The 15,194-nt window shown below is 36.6% G+C and overlaps 3 protein-coding genes across 9 annotated transcripts in view; 1 reads left to right on the top strand and 2 right to left on the bottom strand.

Moving 5' to 3' along the window:
• Positions 1 to 341: 341 nt before the first annotated feature.
• LOC149239729 (NDR1/HIN1-like protein 26) lies at positions 342 to 1,761 on the top strand. The gene has a single exon (XM_089367182.1). The coding sequence runs from the start codon at positions 562 to 564 to the stop codon at positions 1,324 to 1,326; it is 765 nt and encodes a 254-aa protein (XP_089223308.1). The 5' UTR covers positions 342 to 561; the 3' UTR covers positions 1,327 to 1,761.
• A 2,129-nt stretch (positions 1,762 to 3,890) lies between these two features.
• Positions 3,891 to 15,194, bottom strand: part of LOC149239726 (uncharacterized) — a 408,199-nt gene continuing 396,895 nt past the window's right edge. For 6 of the 7 annotated variants that reach the window (XM_089373506.1, XM_089373507.1, XM_089373509.1 and 3 more), the window contains one exon: positions 6,042 to 6,628. In XM_089373506.1, coding sequence (XP_089229632.1) covers positions 6,513 to 6,628 — 116 coding nt within the window. In that variant the 3' untranslated portion in view covers positions 6,042 to 6,512. Of the gene's footprint in view, positions 4,119 to 6,041; positions 6,629 to 15,194 lie in introns of those variants that run through there. The other variant, XM_089373508.1, reaches the window with a different exon arrangement.
• Positions 8,143 to 13,708, bottom strand: LOC149239728 (uncharacterized). Its single transcript, XM_089461014.1, has 2 exons — positions 12,310 to 13,708; positions 8,143 to 12,149 (listed from the first exon to the last, which is right to left on the bottom strand). The coding sequence occupies exons 1-2, from the start codon at positions 13,706 to 13,708 to the stop codon at positions 11,509 to 11,511; spliced, it is 2,040 nt and encodes a 679-aa protein (XP_089317140.1). The 3' UTR covers positions 8,143 to 11,508.

The following is a 15,194-nucleotide window of genomic DNA, read 5'->3' as shown; positions in this document are numbered from 1 at the left end:
GCCAAATTCTAGTTCATGAAAATATGGGGAAAAAATTAGACAGCCTCACCTCCGCACTATAGCCCACCACCCACCGTCCCTAAGGTAAAGAATGTGCATATCTTCCCAATATAAAGAATGTGCGCGTGTGGCAGCCAACTTACAGAGACCAAAACCATAATGTACATGCTCACACTCATAGACCTTCAACTTACGAAAGAAGATGTCAACTTCTATCAGGAGATGCGATGGGAAGCGATTGGTTTCTAACTCGCAAATGCCAGAGTTCGTTTTCTGAAAAGCCACGCTTGCTTATTATCCAAATATTCTACAGGGCGGAAGTGGGTCCAATGCTGAGATTGTGCAGGGAAAACTTGTCGACAAACGGTTACCGTAGGGCCACAGGTATAGTCACTTTACCTTCTCCTCTCCCACCCACTAAAGAGCCCAGAAACAATTTCGGTTGGGTGCAAAGATATAAGAACAAGATTTCAAGAAATTGTCTGCAAGAATTCTAAGAGCAAGATTTCAAGAAATTGTTCGCAAGATTTCAAGAAATTGTTGTCATCGGTGCTGATAGCGATGAAGAAGATTTTAGTTGATGAAGAGGAGCTAGGGCAAGAGATAAGTTGCATAAACGTGATATACAACAGGTACTTGAAGTCCCCCTGGCCAGACGTAAACGAGGAATCTGCGAAAGACAAGAGTAATCAGGAAGAAAAGGAAGAAAACGAGCGTCACGCAGAACAGAAAGTACTGCCGCCCCCTCGAAAAACGAACCCATGCATCTGGTGCATTGCTCTGATGTGCAGCTTGATAGCAATAGCCATAATACTCTCAGGCCTGGCGGTGCTAACAGTATACCTGCTCTTCCACCCCAAGCTCCCCAAATTGGACGTAACCAAGGCCAGCCTCAACCGCGTCATCCTCGATCCCACCACCTTCCTCTACAACTCTGAGATGGTGGCTCTCATCACCGTCACCAACCCCAACGGCAGGGTGGACATGAGGTACGAGTACATAAATTTCAAGCTTTTCTTCCGCAGTGACATGGTGGCCACACAGGTCTTGCCGCCCTTCGCCCAGAGGAGGGGGAATTCCACTGATCTGAAGGTCATTACCATGGTCTCCAATGACGCGGAAATCACGCCTCTTTCTGCGCAGGTCATGGAAATCCAAGCAAAGAACAACAGCATCGAATACAAGCTTGTGGGCAACCTGAGAACTGTGGCCAGGCTAGGTGCAACTGCGCAGATTCCCTACTGGCTCAACGTTAATTGCCAGCTGCACTTTACTACTCCTCCCAATGGCGTTCTTCACGATCACAAGTGCTCCAGCGCGCGTTAGCTGATAATCATAATTATGATGATACTTAAATATTTTTTAAGTTTTATCAGAACCCTTGCTGCCCTCCATCGCCCTTGAGATATTACTCCCTTCCGAATCTCTCCCCATGCAGTACAGTACAGAAAGATTTTTAGTAGTTTTACCTGATTTTTGGTTCCGTCATGTGGGCCTTGATTTATACCATTCCTAGTTTCACAAGGATTCCTGGTTTTATAGCAGCTATATATGATTTTTTGTTACCTCAGGGCATGCAATTCTACAGTGATTAGGGTTCTATAATCATGATGGCCTGGATTTATTTCTACCATCCATGATTTCACAAGAACTCTGGTTTTGTAAAAGTTATATACAGCTTTTTCTATTTGAAGGCATCGTTTCTGCTTTATTTCTTTTGTTAATTTTAGTTTGCCGACTGATGAATTCCTACCTTCTCAGGGGCATGTTATCTATACCTTAACATCGTTCTGAGCAATGAGTCCTTCGGCAACCAATAACACTGTAAAAATGCATTAAATATCGTTAAATAATATAACTTAATAGTATACTATACAGAATCCCACTCGGAAAGTTCGGTAGGGTTGTTTTGAATATGATTCAAGGTTGAAATTTAATAAATTCTTATTATTTATTACTATATAGTAAATAATGTCTATAAATATCGTTAAATAATATTACTTAATCTTATACTATATAGAATTCCACTCGGAATGGGTATTAGTTCGGTACGGTTGTTTTGATTATACGTACTGAAAAAAAAATGGTTGTTTTGATTATGATTCAGGTTGAAATTTTAATAATTTTTTTATTATTTATTTACTATATATAAAATAATGTATATAAAATACTTACACTGGAATTTTATTTATAAATTTATGGATTATTAAATATAGTTAATATAATAAAAATTTCATATATTAAATTATATTAGATATATTAAAAAAATGTATATATTAATAAAGTTTATATAATGGATTATTAAATATAGTTAATATAATAAAAATTTCATATATTAAATTATATTAGATATATTAAAAAAAATGTATATATTAATAAAGTTTATATATATATATATATATATATTAAGTGAGAAAATAGGATATATATATAGAAAGAAGGGGATAACGGATTAAATTATTTTCTTAATTCTTATTAAAATGAAGAAAAAAAAAATCTGAAATTTGATCTTGTAGAGCAGGTTTTTTTGCCATTACTTTTTTTACAAATTCTTTTTTGGAGTTTTTCTTACCTGCTATTAACTTTTTTCACCTTTTAATTAGTAAATTATAGCTAATTATCTTTATGTTTATTTTTAATACTACTGCCATATCCATAATATTACCATACAATCCAAAAGTTTTAATTTATTATATTAATTTTACTATGTCATCATCTATATTCATCTCAGTAGCCTTTTATCAATTAATTTTTTTGTATTTGTGATGGTTAAAATAATTTTTTACTTTTTTATAATGGCTAATTTTACCTTTTCAATATTAAATCTAAAAAGAAATTAATTGATAAATTGCCCTACATCACACAATGTCTAATTCTCTTTCTAGTTTTTTTAAATAGTGGACTGTCAATCTAAAAAATAATCATCTTTAAAAAAAACTATATTTGAACCACAAACAAATTTTGTATCAAAATATTATTATTGAATTTATCTCATAAATACTCTTTATTAATGATATTTTTTAAAACCATAATGCATTACATAATCTCTAAATTTCCTTTTGATTTTTTTAAAACTGTACATCTAAAAAAATAAACATCATTAGAAATTTTATCTTCAAATATTGTCATTCTAAAACAAAACTTTTTAAGGCCAGCAATTAGCAATTCATATAGGAACATTACAACTAAGTACATATCTTTTAGACAATAAATACATTAAAAACATGTTTGTCTTTAATCATTTATTTGTGTGTAAACAAACAACCAAAACATTATTAATTGGATGTAGTTTATTAATTAAATATAATTAAAGTGGTCGAGAAAAATGTTATTATCCTCTGTACTTTGATATACTTAACTCATAATAAATAAGAATAAATATCTCTTATGAATTTTGTGGCCTTTCTCTGTACTTTGATATACTTAACTCATAATAAATAAGAATAAATATCTCTTATGAATTTTGTGGTCTTTGATGGGGCATTTAGATTATACTTAATGCATAATAAATAAGAATAAATATATCTTATGAATTTTATGGCCTTTGATGGTGTTGATGGTGAATTTAATGCATAATAAATAAGAATAAATATATCTTATGAATTTTATGGCCTTTGATGGTGAATTTAGATGAGAGGATTGCAATGGAACAAAGACTATTGCATAATTCGCCAATATAGCTCTGTGACCTTTGATGGTGCATTTAGATGGGATGATTACAATGGAACAAAGACTATTGCATAATTCGCGAATATAGCTCGCATTCCCACTATTGGATCAATTATATAGAGTATGCAAGACATGTATTCGATAGAGCATTTCAGAGAACCATGATCCCGTGGAATACTATGCTTTGAATATTACTATGCTTATTGCTTAAATCGATATTGTGATTTTACCTTGAAAGTCCTTTCCCAAACGCAAATCAATATTGTGATTTTACCTTGAACGTCCTTTCCCAAACTCAAGCGGCAGCTTTGAGCCCAGCTAGTGTTCTTCCAGCATGTTTGCCTATTGCAGACTAATGGTTATCACGATCTTGCCTTGAAACTCTCCCAAATGCAAGTGGCAGGGATAAAACCTGACTATTGTTCCTCCAGCATGCGCCTATAGCAAGTCTGCAACAGAACAAGGGAGTGGATTTGAGTCATGACTTTGTTAGGAGTGTTGTTCTGGGCATTTTTGCAAAATGTTTACAAAGTATTGAACAAAATGTATCTACGGGATATAGTTCCATTTAGTTAACGGATAGCCCACGCCAACTAAACAAGTTAGGCTAGTCGCCTGCCTGGTAACAAAGCTCACTGCTCTTGCTTAAAACATGGGTAAAGCATATATGTTATCCTCTTCTTTCTGGCATGCACTAGCGCACCCCTTGGATAGGGCAGATAGCCAAGACGACGGAGGTTTCAGGACGGAGGTTTCAGGTCTCGTGAGCATCTCCCATTAATTTAATTCACAAATATTACATACGTGTAAATCCAATCTCTTTTGAATTTGGTTATGTGGATATTGTTCACATTGAGAACCGCATGTACATATATATATAAAAAAATGGTTAAGTCTCAAGGAATGGTTTACTCATCCATTCAATTTGTTATTTCTCTTCACTCTGCTAGGTGATGAATTTGACAGAATTTGATGTTTGTTCGTGCATTTCAAACTTGGTTGGTGCAGTCAATGGGGATTAATAGACACAATTAAATTTTTGTTGTGAGTGCTATGCCCTCATGCCCACCGTTTCAGCGAGAGTGAATTTTACTTCTATTCCAGAATTTGCTTTGAATGATTAAAAAGGGCAGATGGCTTTTTGACAAAAGGGTTGATTTTAATATATAAAATATTTTTCAGGCACTGTGAAAAGGTAGTCTTTTGAGAGTGGTGATTAGAAAATAGGTTTCTACTTCCCTCAGAGATTTCATATATAGGTTAATGGGAATTATTGTCATCGCACCCCCTCCCTACAAACAGATCGATGTATACCGGATTCAGCCTCCAAGCAATTGCTCTGGCAGTTGCTGAAGTTTGGGTCATTTCCCTCTGTAAATCGCAAGGCACAAGTATGCAGCACTAGAAATTCAGCTTCTCTTCCTCTATAAACAGGGCAGCACAGCCAAGCATAGATATGTGAATACGAGGGGAGTTAATGGGTTGGTGAACGAACTCTTACCATAATGGTGTTTTCTTTTTCTCAAACAACCTTGGGGTTTGAAATCCCTGTCTCCCGTTTGGAAATCGCATTTGGTGACGAACGAGTTGGCAGCACTGGTTGCCGACGTCGGCGGATGGAAACAGTATATTTTAGTCAACGGATGGGAAACGCCATACAAACTAAGATACAAGGATGAGAAAGTACTTGCCTCTGAATACAGTGAATGGACCCACTCACCACACATCCACCTCTGAACAAAAATGGAAGGCCACCAAAAACAGGCACACACATTGTAATAGTTGTATATAGCCACAGTTAAAGATGCAACATGAAAAGAATTGGGAACTCAAGCCAACAGCCAACCACCAATCGCTACCAACTCAGCGATTGGCCAACTTTCTTTTTATATGCAAGGAAAACTCCAAATAGACTACAATTGAGTAATCTGACCTGGACCAATGCTCAATGACTCTTTTCTAGAAGGGTAGTGGGCACCAAACCACTATCTATGATTATAAGCTCAACTAAGTGCATTAAAATATTGGTATACTATTGTGCAAACCAGAACCTGCCTGCCTCACCAAATTACCTGACTCATGCAAGCAATTTATCCGTTCATATTTATAAAGAACCTCCGACCCACAAGCCAACAAGTGCCCATGCTGAAAAAATCTGACACTACTATTACGATGTTGCTGTTCATTTTATTCCAAACTGGAGGAATTCATTCAATCACAAGGGGATAATCAATTCATCTATTGAAAATAACGTTTGTAGATAATAAAGTGTATCTTCAAATATAAAGGTGAGTACTTCGAATGTTGAAGATGATATTCTCAAAATATCTGTGGAATTTACAAGCTTATTTAGCAGCACCAGATATCAGATATTCTGTAAATGTATATTCACCATTGCCCAACCATTCAGTTCAGATGTTACTAATTAGTTTTCCACGGTCTACTGCATTCTGCAACACTACAACATCTCAAATAAAGATGCATTTCTAAAAGGGAGTGTTTTCAAAGAATACTAATTGATAATACGATGACATGCTCCACTTTACAAATTAGGTCGTGCCTAGAGTGCCAGGAATAGTTCAGATACTCAAAAGCCGGCCACAGAAAACACGAATCTCTAGTCAAATTTAAGGTCCATTGTCAAAATTTCATGCTATACAAGTAGAAACGAAACCCATATTTTTATGAATCTACAGAAAACTCCTCTCAGCTAACATAATTCCTAATTTTTTAAGGTTAAAAGCCTAGTTTACCATAAGATAGAGCTTTAGTAATCATGAAACATCAGCAACAAGAACTCAAGCTAAAGCCTAAAAGGTAGCCTTTCTTGTCAGCATGCTGCTTCAATCCTTGGAACCGAAACAATGATCAAGATGAATATTGAACTGCCGATTGAAGTCTGCTTCATGAATATCTCCTTCAAGAACATCACCACAAACTGGACATGCAGCAGAAAGTCCTGTTCAGCCCAACACCCGGGACAATTACTCATATGTACTCGAGTCTTATGCAAAATAACTCTATTTAGAATAGATGAATAATAATGTAATAACTTTCTGGCTGCCATAAAGCTACATTTAGTTTCTACAATTAGCACAGGACGAAATTGCTTATTGCCTGTGTTGTGCTTTACATGTTACTGCACTTAATGATGTGCCATCGCTAAAGATCATGTAAAGAACAAGTAAATTATTACGCTGTTATCTTAAATACCAACCGAGGGAAGAAATTATTAGCATAATTCTTCAAGCATCTGATTCATCTCACTAGCTTACGCTAACATTCACTGTAATAATTCTCTAATCATCTCTTACAGCGTGTATTAATTAAAGACAATCAGAGTGTAAGACAAACACTGATAGTTTCCTATTTCAAATGTGGTATCATGTAGCCCTTCGACAGAACTGACAATGACAACATATGAAGCAAGCCTAAGATGTTAAGACTGGGAGAATCTTGAAATAAAGCATATTGTCAAAAGAATTTAAAAAATTATGTTATAATGCAAAGATAAAAAGGTCAAACAAGTAAAGGTGTCTTTCCCAACATTGCTACAGGAGCTAGTATTTAGACTTCTTCAACAAATCTGAAATGTTAAATGCTATTTAGACTTCAACAACAAATTTGAAATGCCAAATGCATCGCCGCTTCACAAGAAAACATAAAAAGTCCAAATGAAAATAGCAAGTTGTTCAACAAATCCTCCCATAAATGGAATATGGTCTGTTTACACATTAACCACCTCTTTGGTATCCAGTGTGACTTCACGTCTTCATTGAAGATCTAATTCATCCCTACAAACAAGGGGTGATGTTGTTCCTGTCCCATTACTTTGTTCAAGTAAATGCGTTTAATAAATAGCTTTAATGAAGAAGCAACATATTCGCTAAGAGCAAGCACAATAATTAAGGATTGCTAAGTCATTAGTTAAGAAAGTGAATAGGTCAATTAAATTGCACAAATACTTAATAAGTAAAACAAAAGGGGATCCCTTATTGTATAGGACAATTTCATTGTATAAAGTTTCATATATTTTGTATTCATCTTTTTGAAAAACTATTTCTTCAACATCTAACAAAATAACCTTGGTTATTCCAAACTCAATAATTAGTAGATTGTTAATACTCCAACATCCCCCTTGACCAGCATCCCCTTAAAATGATGTTGTTCCTATCCCATTACTTTGTTCAAGTAAATACATTAATAAATAGCTTTAATGAAGAAGCAACATATTCGCTAGGAGCAAGCATAATAATTAAGAATTACTAAGTCATTGGTTAAGAAAGCGATTAGGTCAATTAAATTGCACAATTGCCTAATAAGTAAAACAAAAGGGGATTCCCTTATTATATAGGACAATTCCATTGAATAAAGTTGCATATATTTTGTATTCATCATTTTGAAAAACTGTTTCTTCAACATCTAACAAAATAACCTTGGTTATTCCAAACTTAATTTTCGCATCCCCTTAAAATGAAATAATAATTTTCGAATATCTGTCCACCATTCATACAAAAGGTCAAAAAGTTTCGTAATTTAAAACTTTTACATCAATAACAAAATGATGACTCAAAATTTTGAGATACGATGACAGCATGTGTCCACCAAGGCATCTGAAAACTGTTTGAACAGTGTCTCACGTCGGTGAAAAAATCAAATGCCTGCCGCTTTAAAAAAGAAGTCTGCTTCTGTGTCATAGGCAACTTGTCTAGCAACACCTATCTTTCAGTCATTTGAATCTGTCCGTCTGTGTTCATTTGAGGTTTCTTGTGGTGTATTGGTCTGCTCTCAACATTTTGCTGATCACAAAATCTGGTGTCACCATCTTACGATTGTTACGTACAGCAAAGGCTCTGCTAGCTTTTTCATTTCGTTACATCTCTTGTTGATCATTCTTCTCTTTTCCTAAATTTGTCTTTAATGAATGTCTCCTCATGAAGACCTTTCAAAAATGCCCTTCTCCCCTTTCTCCAATTTCAAAATGCCCTGCTCCTCGTCATCTACTTTCTAAGGCACGAGTGCCTTTCATTCAGATTTTTAATGAACTTCCAATTCCTTTAAAAATATTTGCAAATGATTTTAAAGAATTAAAACTTTTTAAGCTTCAAATAAATTAACTTGCCTCATATGTTAGTCTCTCTACTCGATTTTCAAAAACATTTGCACTTGAGATAAATTCTATTTAGTTTACAACCAGCTATGCTTTTAATTAATAGCCTCACATGGGTTATAGAGCTCTAATATCATGTAAAATTTTAAAATACTCAACTTTAAATTAATAGCCTCACATGGGTTATAGAGCTCTAATATCATGTAAAATTTAAATACTCATTTTGATCTAATTCTATAAGACAAGGATTGTTGGGTATTCCCCTTGTGGGTTTTGCCCTCGCTACTAGCCTAATTTTTGGTGTCTCTTGTCTCGTTGTGATCTCTATATTTTCCTGAAAAAATGAACATTTGTATAATTGCTTGATGAAGAAGACATAAGTAATAAGAAGACATCCAATATTCACAAGTAATTATCATGGAGAGAAATTTAGTGTTAGACATCATTACAATTAGTTTCTCAACTTGGTATCAAAGCTAAGGTGAAGGAAGGAAGCTTGAAGATCACAACTTGTTGGCATACTTGAAGACACTCTTGTAGCAGCTCTTTCTCACTCTCAAGGAAGTACTCATCTATTCTATATGTCTAATACTCCCAATCAAATGGCATCTATCTGCAAGGAAGGCAACAAGCTTGATGGAGCATCCAACTTCAAACCTTGGAAGAAGAGGATTGATCTAGTCCTTAAAGAAAATGAAGTCATGCAATTTGTTGAAGGAAATGTTCCTCTACCAAAGAAAAACAATGCTCAAGAAGTGGCCAAATACAATAAGGGAGAAATTAGAGCTCAAAGGATTCTCTTTGTGTCCATCAAAGATCATCTCATTTCTTTTGTTTCAGATTTGTCTACATCCAAGGAAGTCTATGACATATTGGTGAAATTATACTCCATCAACACAACTGGTCAAAAGATATCTCTAAGGACTCAACTTTATGGAACAAGGATGTCAAAAGAAGAGAACGAAGCTTCATACTTCATGAAGATATCAAAAATCAAAGATCAACTTCAAGGGCTTTGGCGAAACTATATCTGACTTTGAGTTGATCACTTTTGTAATCAATGCCTTACCTCCAACTTGGGCTTCATGTGTTCTAGAGGAATCAAGACTAAAGGCTAAAAATGATAATCAACCTAATAATGAAGACACTCAAGCTTTTGCAGCTAAATCAAGAAAGAATATTGGAAATTTTGGATCTCAACACAAAAATAATGGCAACAAGTCCCATAGAAATAAGGATATGTCCAAAGTTCAATGTTATGGTTGTCATGAATATGGAAATTTCAAGAGAGATTGGCCCAAAAACCCTAAGAATAAGAAGAGGAAGGAAAGACATGAAGCATTAACAGTTGAAGGATGAAGATGCTCTGAAGAAACATAAGGTCGAAGACAACAAGGATCTCTACTATTAACAATAAGGAAGAATATGGCAGGTGTACATAGCTCTACAATCTACTTTTGTACCAAGTTTGAAGTCAAGTTTGATTTCTATTTCTTGTTTAGAAAAATGGCAAATAGAATAGTATTTATTGATGGCAAGGTAGTTATATGGGGGATAGCATAGAAGTTTATTGGGATCCGTGAATTGTAAGTATTTTTCAAGGAGATTGAATTTAAGAGGGAGCTCATAGTCATCTATAATGAAGTAGTTGAAAGAAAGAATCGATTCATTGAAGTATGTTCCAAAGTTCTTATAAAGAGAAGCCTCCTTGACAGCTGTCCACATAGAATCCATCACAGAACTCTAGAAGAAACATTCAGGTGCATAAGAAGAAGACCAAATATGTTTCGCCATAATGTAGATAGACTTGTATTTCATCATGCAGATCCAGAGGAAGCTAACATTTTTCTCTAAGTAAGGAAGCTAACAAGATGGCAGTCAAGACTTTGAAAAGGGCAGAGCAGTCGAAAAGTCTATTAGTGGAAGTCAATATCTAGCTTGCAGCATGTTAGAGATTCTTCCAGCCAGAGAGAGTTAACATTCACTTCAAATTCCAATGAAGTTGATTCAAACTTATACATCAAAGAATGAACCAGTGATACTACAATGACTAGTACAAAGTATTTCAAGAAGCAAACTTTTCTTATATGACTAAATTTTGACAAGTAGATGAAACAATTGGAAGGACATAGCAAAGCATATTCTACAAAAGGAGCAGGCAGTTTGAAGTGTGCATTATAGAAGTCAACATTTAGCTTTAGATGGTAGCATGGAAGCAAATCTTGAAGAAGTTCTCACAGTAAAAGGAAGAAGTTCATAATAAGACACTTGTCTCAGCTGGAAAGGTTGTTCTTGAAGGACACAAAAAAGGAGTCTCACGATTAAAGAAGACCTCGTACTTTGGAATCAAATTGAATCAATGTTTTACAACTCGGACTCGGACTCGGACTCGGCCGAGGATCGACTCGGACTCGGTAATGACTCGGCTGGCTCGATTTCAATGACTCGGTCGTTGTAAAAAATACATTAAATATTTATTTTTTTTATAAAAAAACATAATTTTAAATATTTTAAACATAATTTTAAAGATTTTCATTCAAGTTTCCAAACACACAACATTATAATATACATGGAAGACAACATATGATCAAAGTAGGCTCATGAACCAATCCATTATATCAAAATGGTACGGTGTACCCAATGGCAATAGTAAATACATAGTCAACTGTAGTCTGTCATACATGATCAAAGACTCAAGAGTCAAAACAAAATACAAATAACCAAGGAGGCTAGTAGCTACTGCCAGAGGAGCCAAGATCATCTCGACCAATCTCTGGATCATCATCATCAGAGTCAGACAAGGGGCCCCATGGCTCCTCCTCATCATCATCGTCTCCAACTGCAACTGTAGAAGTGGTGCCAGTACCACTAGGCTGTGCAGCAGATGCAAGCTGAGATAGAGTACAAATGCGGCTGCGCTTCTGTCGTGGCTGAGCAGAGGAAGCACCTACAACTGGAGTCCTACTAGCTGGCTGTGAGACTGAGGCTGGTGGATTGGGATCTGCATTCAACTGAACACGCTGCAGTGGATCTCCAACATCAATTTCATCAAGATCCTCATCAGGATCAAACTCTGGTAGACGACTCTCCACTACCCAATCTGATGTTGGATCAATGTCTTCCAACACAATGGGATCTGAATCAGGTCTTTTGTTCAGCAATTGGTTCCGTCTGAGCCGAAGGTTGTATTGGACAAAAACTAGATCATTCAACCGTTTTTGCTCCAAACGGTTTCTCTTCTTTGTGTGAATCCTCTCAAAGACAGACCAATTGCGCTCACACCCAGATGCACTGCAAGTTTGACTCAAAATACGAATTGCAAACCTTTGCAATTCAGGGCACTGGCCACCAAAGGCCTCCCACCATTGTGCTGCAAAAAACATAGGAGTGTAATGAATTATGAGTTAGATGAAGGCTGAAGCTCAACAAAATTACAAATTATATCTAACTTTCAAATTATAAATGATTTAACAAACTTTAATAAAAAAAGTAAAACCATTAAGAAATTGAAAATTGAAATTTTTGTTTACCTGGCTCATCTGCTTCTCTTGCAATCTTTGCTAGGTTCTTCCCAAAGGTACCTGTTGCATTGCTGAAGGATGTGACCTGCTGATGTATCAGCAGCTGATCAGACTCCGATGGGACCATGCGCTCAATGCAATCAACCAGTCCATCTCTGACCTCCCCCCTCAAAGCTCCTGACTCCTTAGCTTTATAATGATACCGTGGGTTCAAAAAATACCCAGCTGCATGTATAGGGCGATGGAGTTGATTGTTCCATCTTTCATCAATGATTGCCCAAATGGGCCCATACTTTGCCACTCTATCCTTGTATGCTGTCTTTATTTGCTCCTTTGCTTGATCCATAGCCTCATAAATGAAGCCCATAGCCAACCTTTCCCCATCCACCAACCGCAACACCTTAACTAGTGGCTCAGCAAGCTTCACAATCTCTGCTGCCTTTCTCCAAAAAGTTTCATCATGGACTTTCCTTTTCAATTCTCTGCCTTCTGGTTTGTTAGACCAACTGCTTTGATTCCATTCATCACTGGAAAACATCTTTTGCAAGTTTCTATGTTGGGAAAGCATAGATTGCAATGTCAAAAAATGTGTAGCAAATCTAGTGATGGCAGGCCTAATGATATCCTTGCCTCCAGTGTGTTTCCTCATGAGACTCAAAACCAGTGTATGATTGTAGATAAATTTTGTTATGCTTTTGGCATTATCTACAGTGTTTCTGACCCAATCTAATTTTCCAATATCCTCAAGCATGAGGTCTATGCAATGTGCAGCGCATGGGGTCCAAAAGATGGTCTTGTGTTTTTCCTCTAACAGTCTACCAGCAAGAACATAGTTAGAGGCATTGTCTGTGATGATTTGAACAACATTAGCCACCCCCACACCCTCAATAACCTCATCCAATAGCTGAAACAACAAGTGGCCATCTTTTACCTTATCAGATGCATCAACTGATTTTAAAAACATGGTTCCCTGTGGGCAGAAGGCAAGAAAGTTTATGATGGTACGGTTTCTTTGATCAGTCCATCCATCTGACATGATGGTACACCCTGTTCTTGCCCATGATTCCTTGAAATCTTGCAAATACTCATTAATTGATTGAATTTCTTTCTGCAAACGAAACCCCCTTAGCTCTTGCATAGTAGGGCCTTTGAAGCCTTTTCCAGCAGCATGTATGGCCTCAAACATAGGCTCATAATATGGTGAACGAGCAGCATTAAAGGGGATATCAGCATCATACCACCATCTAGCTATGTAGTCACAAGCAGTCTCCCTCAATTCTTTCTTCCAATGGTCATCTAAAGTGGGCTGAGCAAGACCTTTACTAATACTAACTTCAGGACCATGTGCATCTGATGGAGAGGACCCTGAGTGAGTGAAAAAACTTTTGATAGTCCCATCACCCTTCATTCTACCCTTTCCCTTATCTTGAACAGAAGCAAAAGAGGGAGGAACATAACGGAAAGGGTTTGATGCATAAGTTTGAGGGATAGAGGAAGAACCCTCAAACTCATAGTGGGGGTTGGCAGCCATCATTCTTTGTATCTCCCTCTTCCTCCCAATTTCATCTTGTATCTCTTTTTGCCTAGTCTTTTCTTCTTTAAATTTTTCAAAGCTTTCCAACAAATTCTTTCTAATCTCCCCAATTTGATCAGAGGGACATGGAGTAATATTGCCTTTAATCCCTGCCAAGTGTTGTTTCAGCCTATGAATCCCCCCAGGACCTGACTTAATTTTCCTATGGCAAAACTTGCAACACATCTCACTATCAACCATTTCAACATATGCCCAAGCAGGATCTTTTGCTCTAGGTGCCATTTTTTTACTAGGAAAACAATCTGAAAATGAAAAAAAAAAAAAAAAAAATTGATTCAATGTTCATTTATTTGACTAAAAACACTCTCTAAGCTATCTTGATATGCACCTAAAATTTACTAAGTAAAAACAGATTTATAGAGGTGGAAAAAAATACCTCCAGGCACAAACTGCCTCCTCAAGCTTGCTCCAAGAATCAGCTCCTCAATGCTGCTCCAAATGGCTGCCCAAGAAGCTCCTCACTCCAGCTACAATGCTCCTCCAAGACTCCTCACTGCTGCTCCAAAACAAGCTCAAGAACTGCTCACTAACTCTCAAAGAAGACTCTCACTCAAATGCATAAGACTGCTGTGAGTGAAATGAGAGCATTTGGCTGTCTTAAATAGAGTTTGGGAGGGGGAAATGGACCCCAAAAGCATTAAACAAATCACAATAACCCTTTAGAATCCACAAACCCTAACTAACTTTACCAAAAATCAGCAAAAAATTGATTTTTTTTTATTAAAAACGCTGCCCAGCCGTCCTTTCTATGACTCGGCCGAGTCAATACGGGACCCGGCCGGGTTGACCGAGTCAGCTATGACTCGGCCGAGTCATTGGCTGACTCGGCCGAGTCATAGCTGACTCGGTCAGCCGAACCGGGTCATGGGCCGGGTCAATAAACTGGGCATTGAAACGGATTGAAACGGCCGTTTCCGTTTCGGTTCGGCCGTTTCGTAAAACATTGAATTGAATGATTCAAGAAGAACTCATCAGTTAAAGATATTATCTTCAGAGGGAGTTGAAAGCAAAATCTGACATATCTTGAAAAGATACACTACTGCTTAAGGTTTGGCAGAAAACTAAGAGAAGCTTGTGACCAAGACCCTCCAGAAGCTAGGATGACAGATTATAGACTTATAGTAACACCATTTAGAAAAAGTTGGCAAGTTTCGATCCATCCTTGTACCAGTGGCTGGTTGGTTCCCTGATACATTTGTTTCAAGGACACATCGATTGGGTTGGCAACATTGATAGTGAATAAAGATACTGCTAATGGTTGGTTTAGCTTGGGATTTGGTACGATTTATTAATAGAACAT

This window comes from Pinus tabuliformis, chromosome 8 (assembly GCF_031772625.1).
Source record: "Pinus tabuliformis cultivar Carrire ecotype Pingquan chromosome 8, CPIR1, whole genome shotgun sequence".
Taxonomy (NCBI): Eukaryota; Viridiplantae; Streptophyta; class Pinopsida; order Pinales; family Pinaceae; genus Pinus; species Pinus tabuliformis.
This window is presented reverse-complemented; position numbering and strand designations above follow the sequence as displayed.

Coding starts and splice junctions, on each gene's coding strand:
- LOC149239729 (XM_089367182.1), top strand. CDS start 562: ATGAAGAAGATTTTAGTTGATGAAGAGGAGCTAGGGCAAGAGATAAGT.
- LOC149239728 (XM_089461014.1), bottom strand. CDS start 13,708: ATGAAGGGTGATGGGACTATCAAAAGTTTTTTCACTCACTCAGGGTCC. Junction 12,150..12,309: donor AAGAGAAGCAGATGAGCCAG/GTAAACAAAAAT, acceptor TGTTTTTTGCAG/CACAATGGTGGGAGGCCTTT.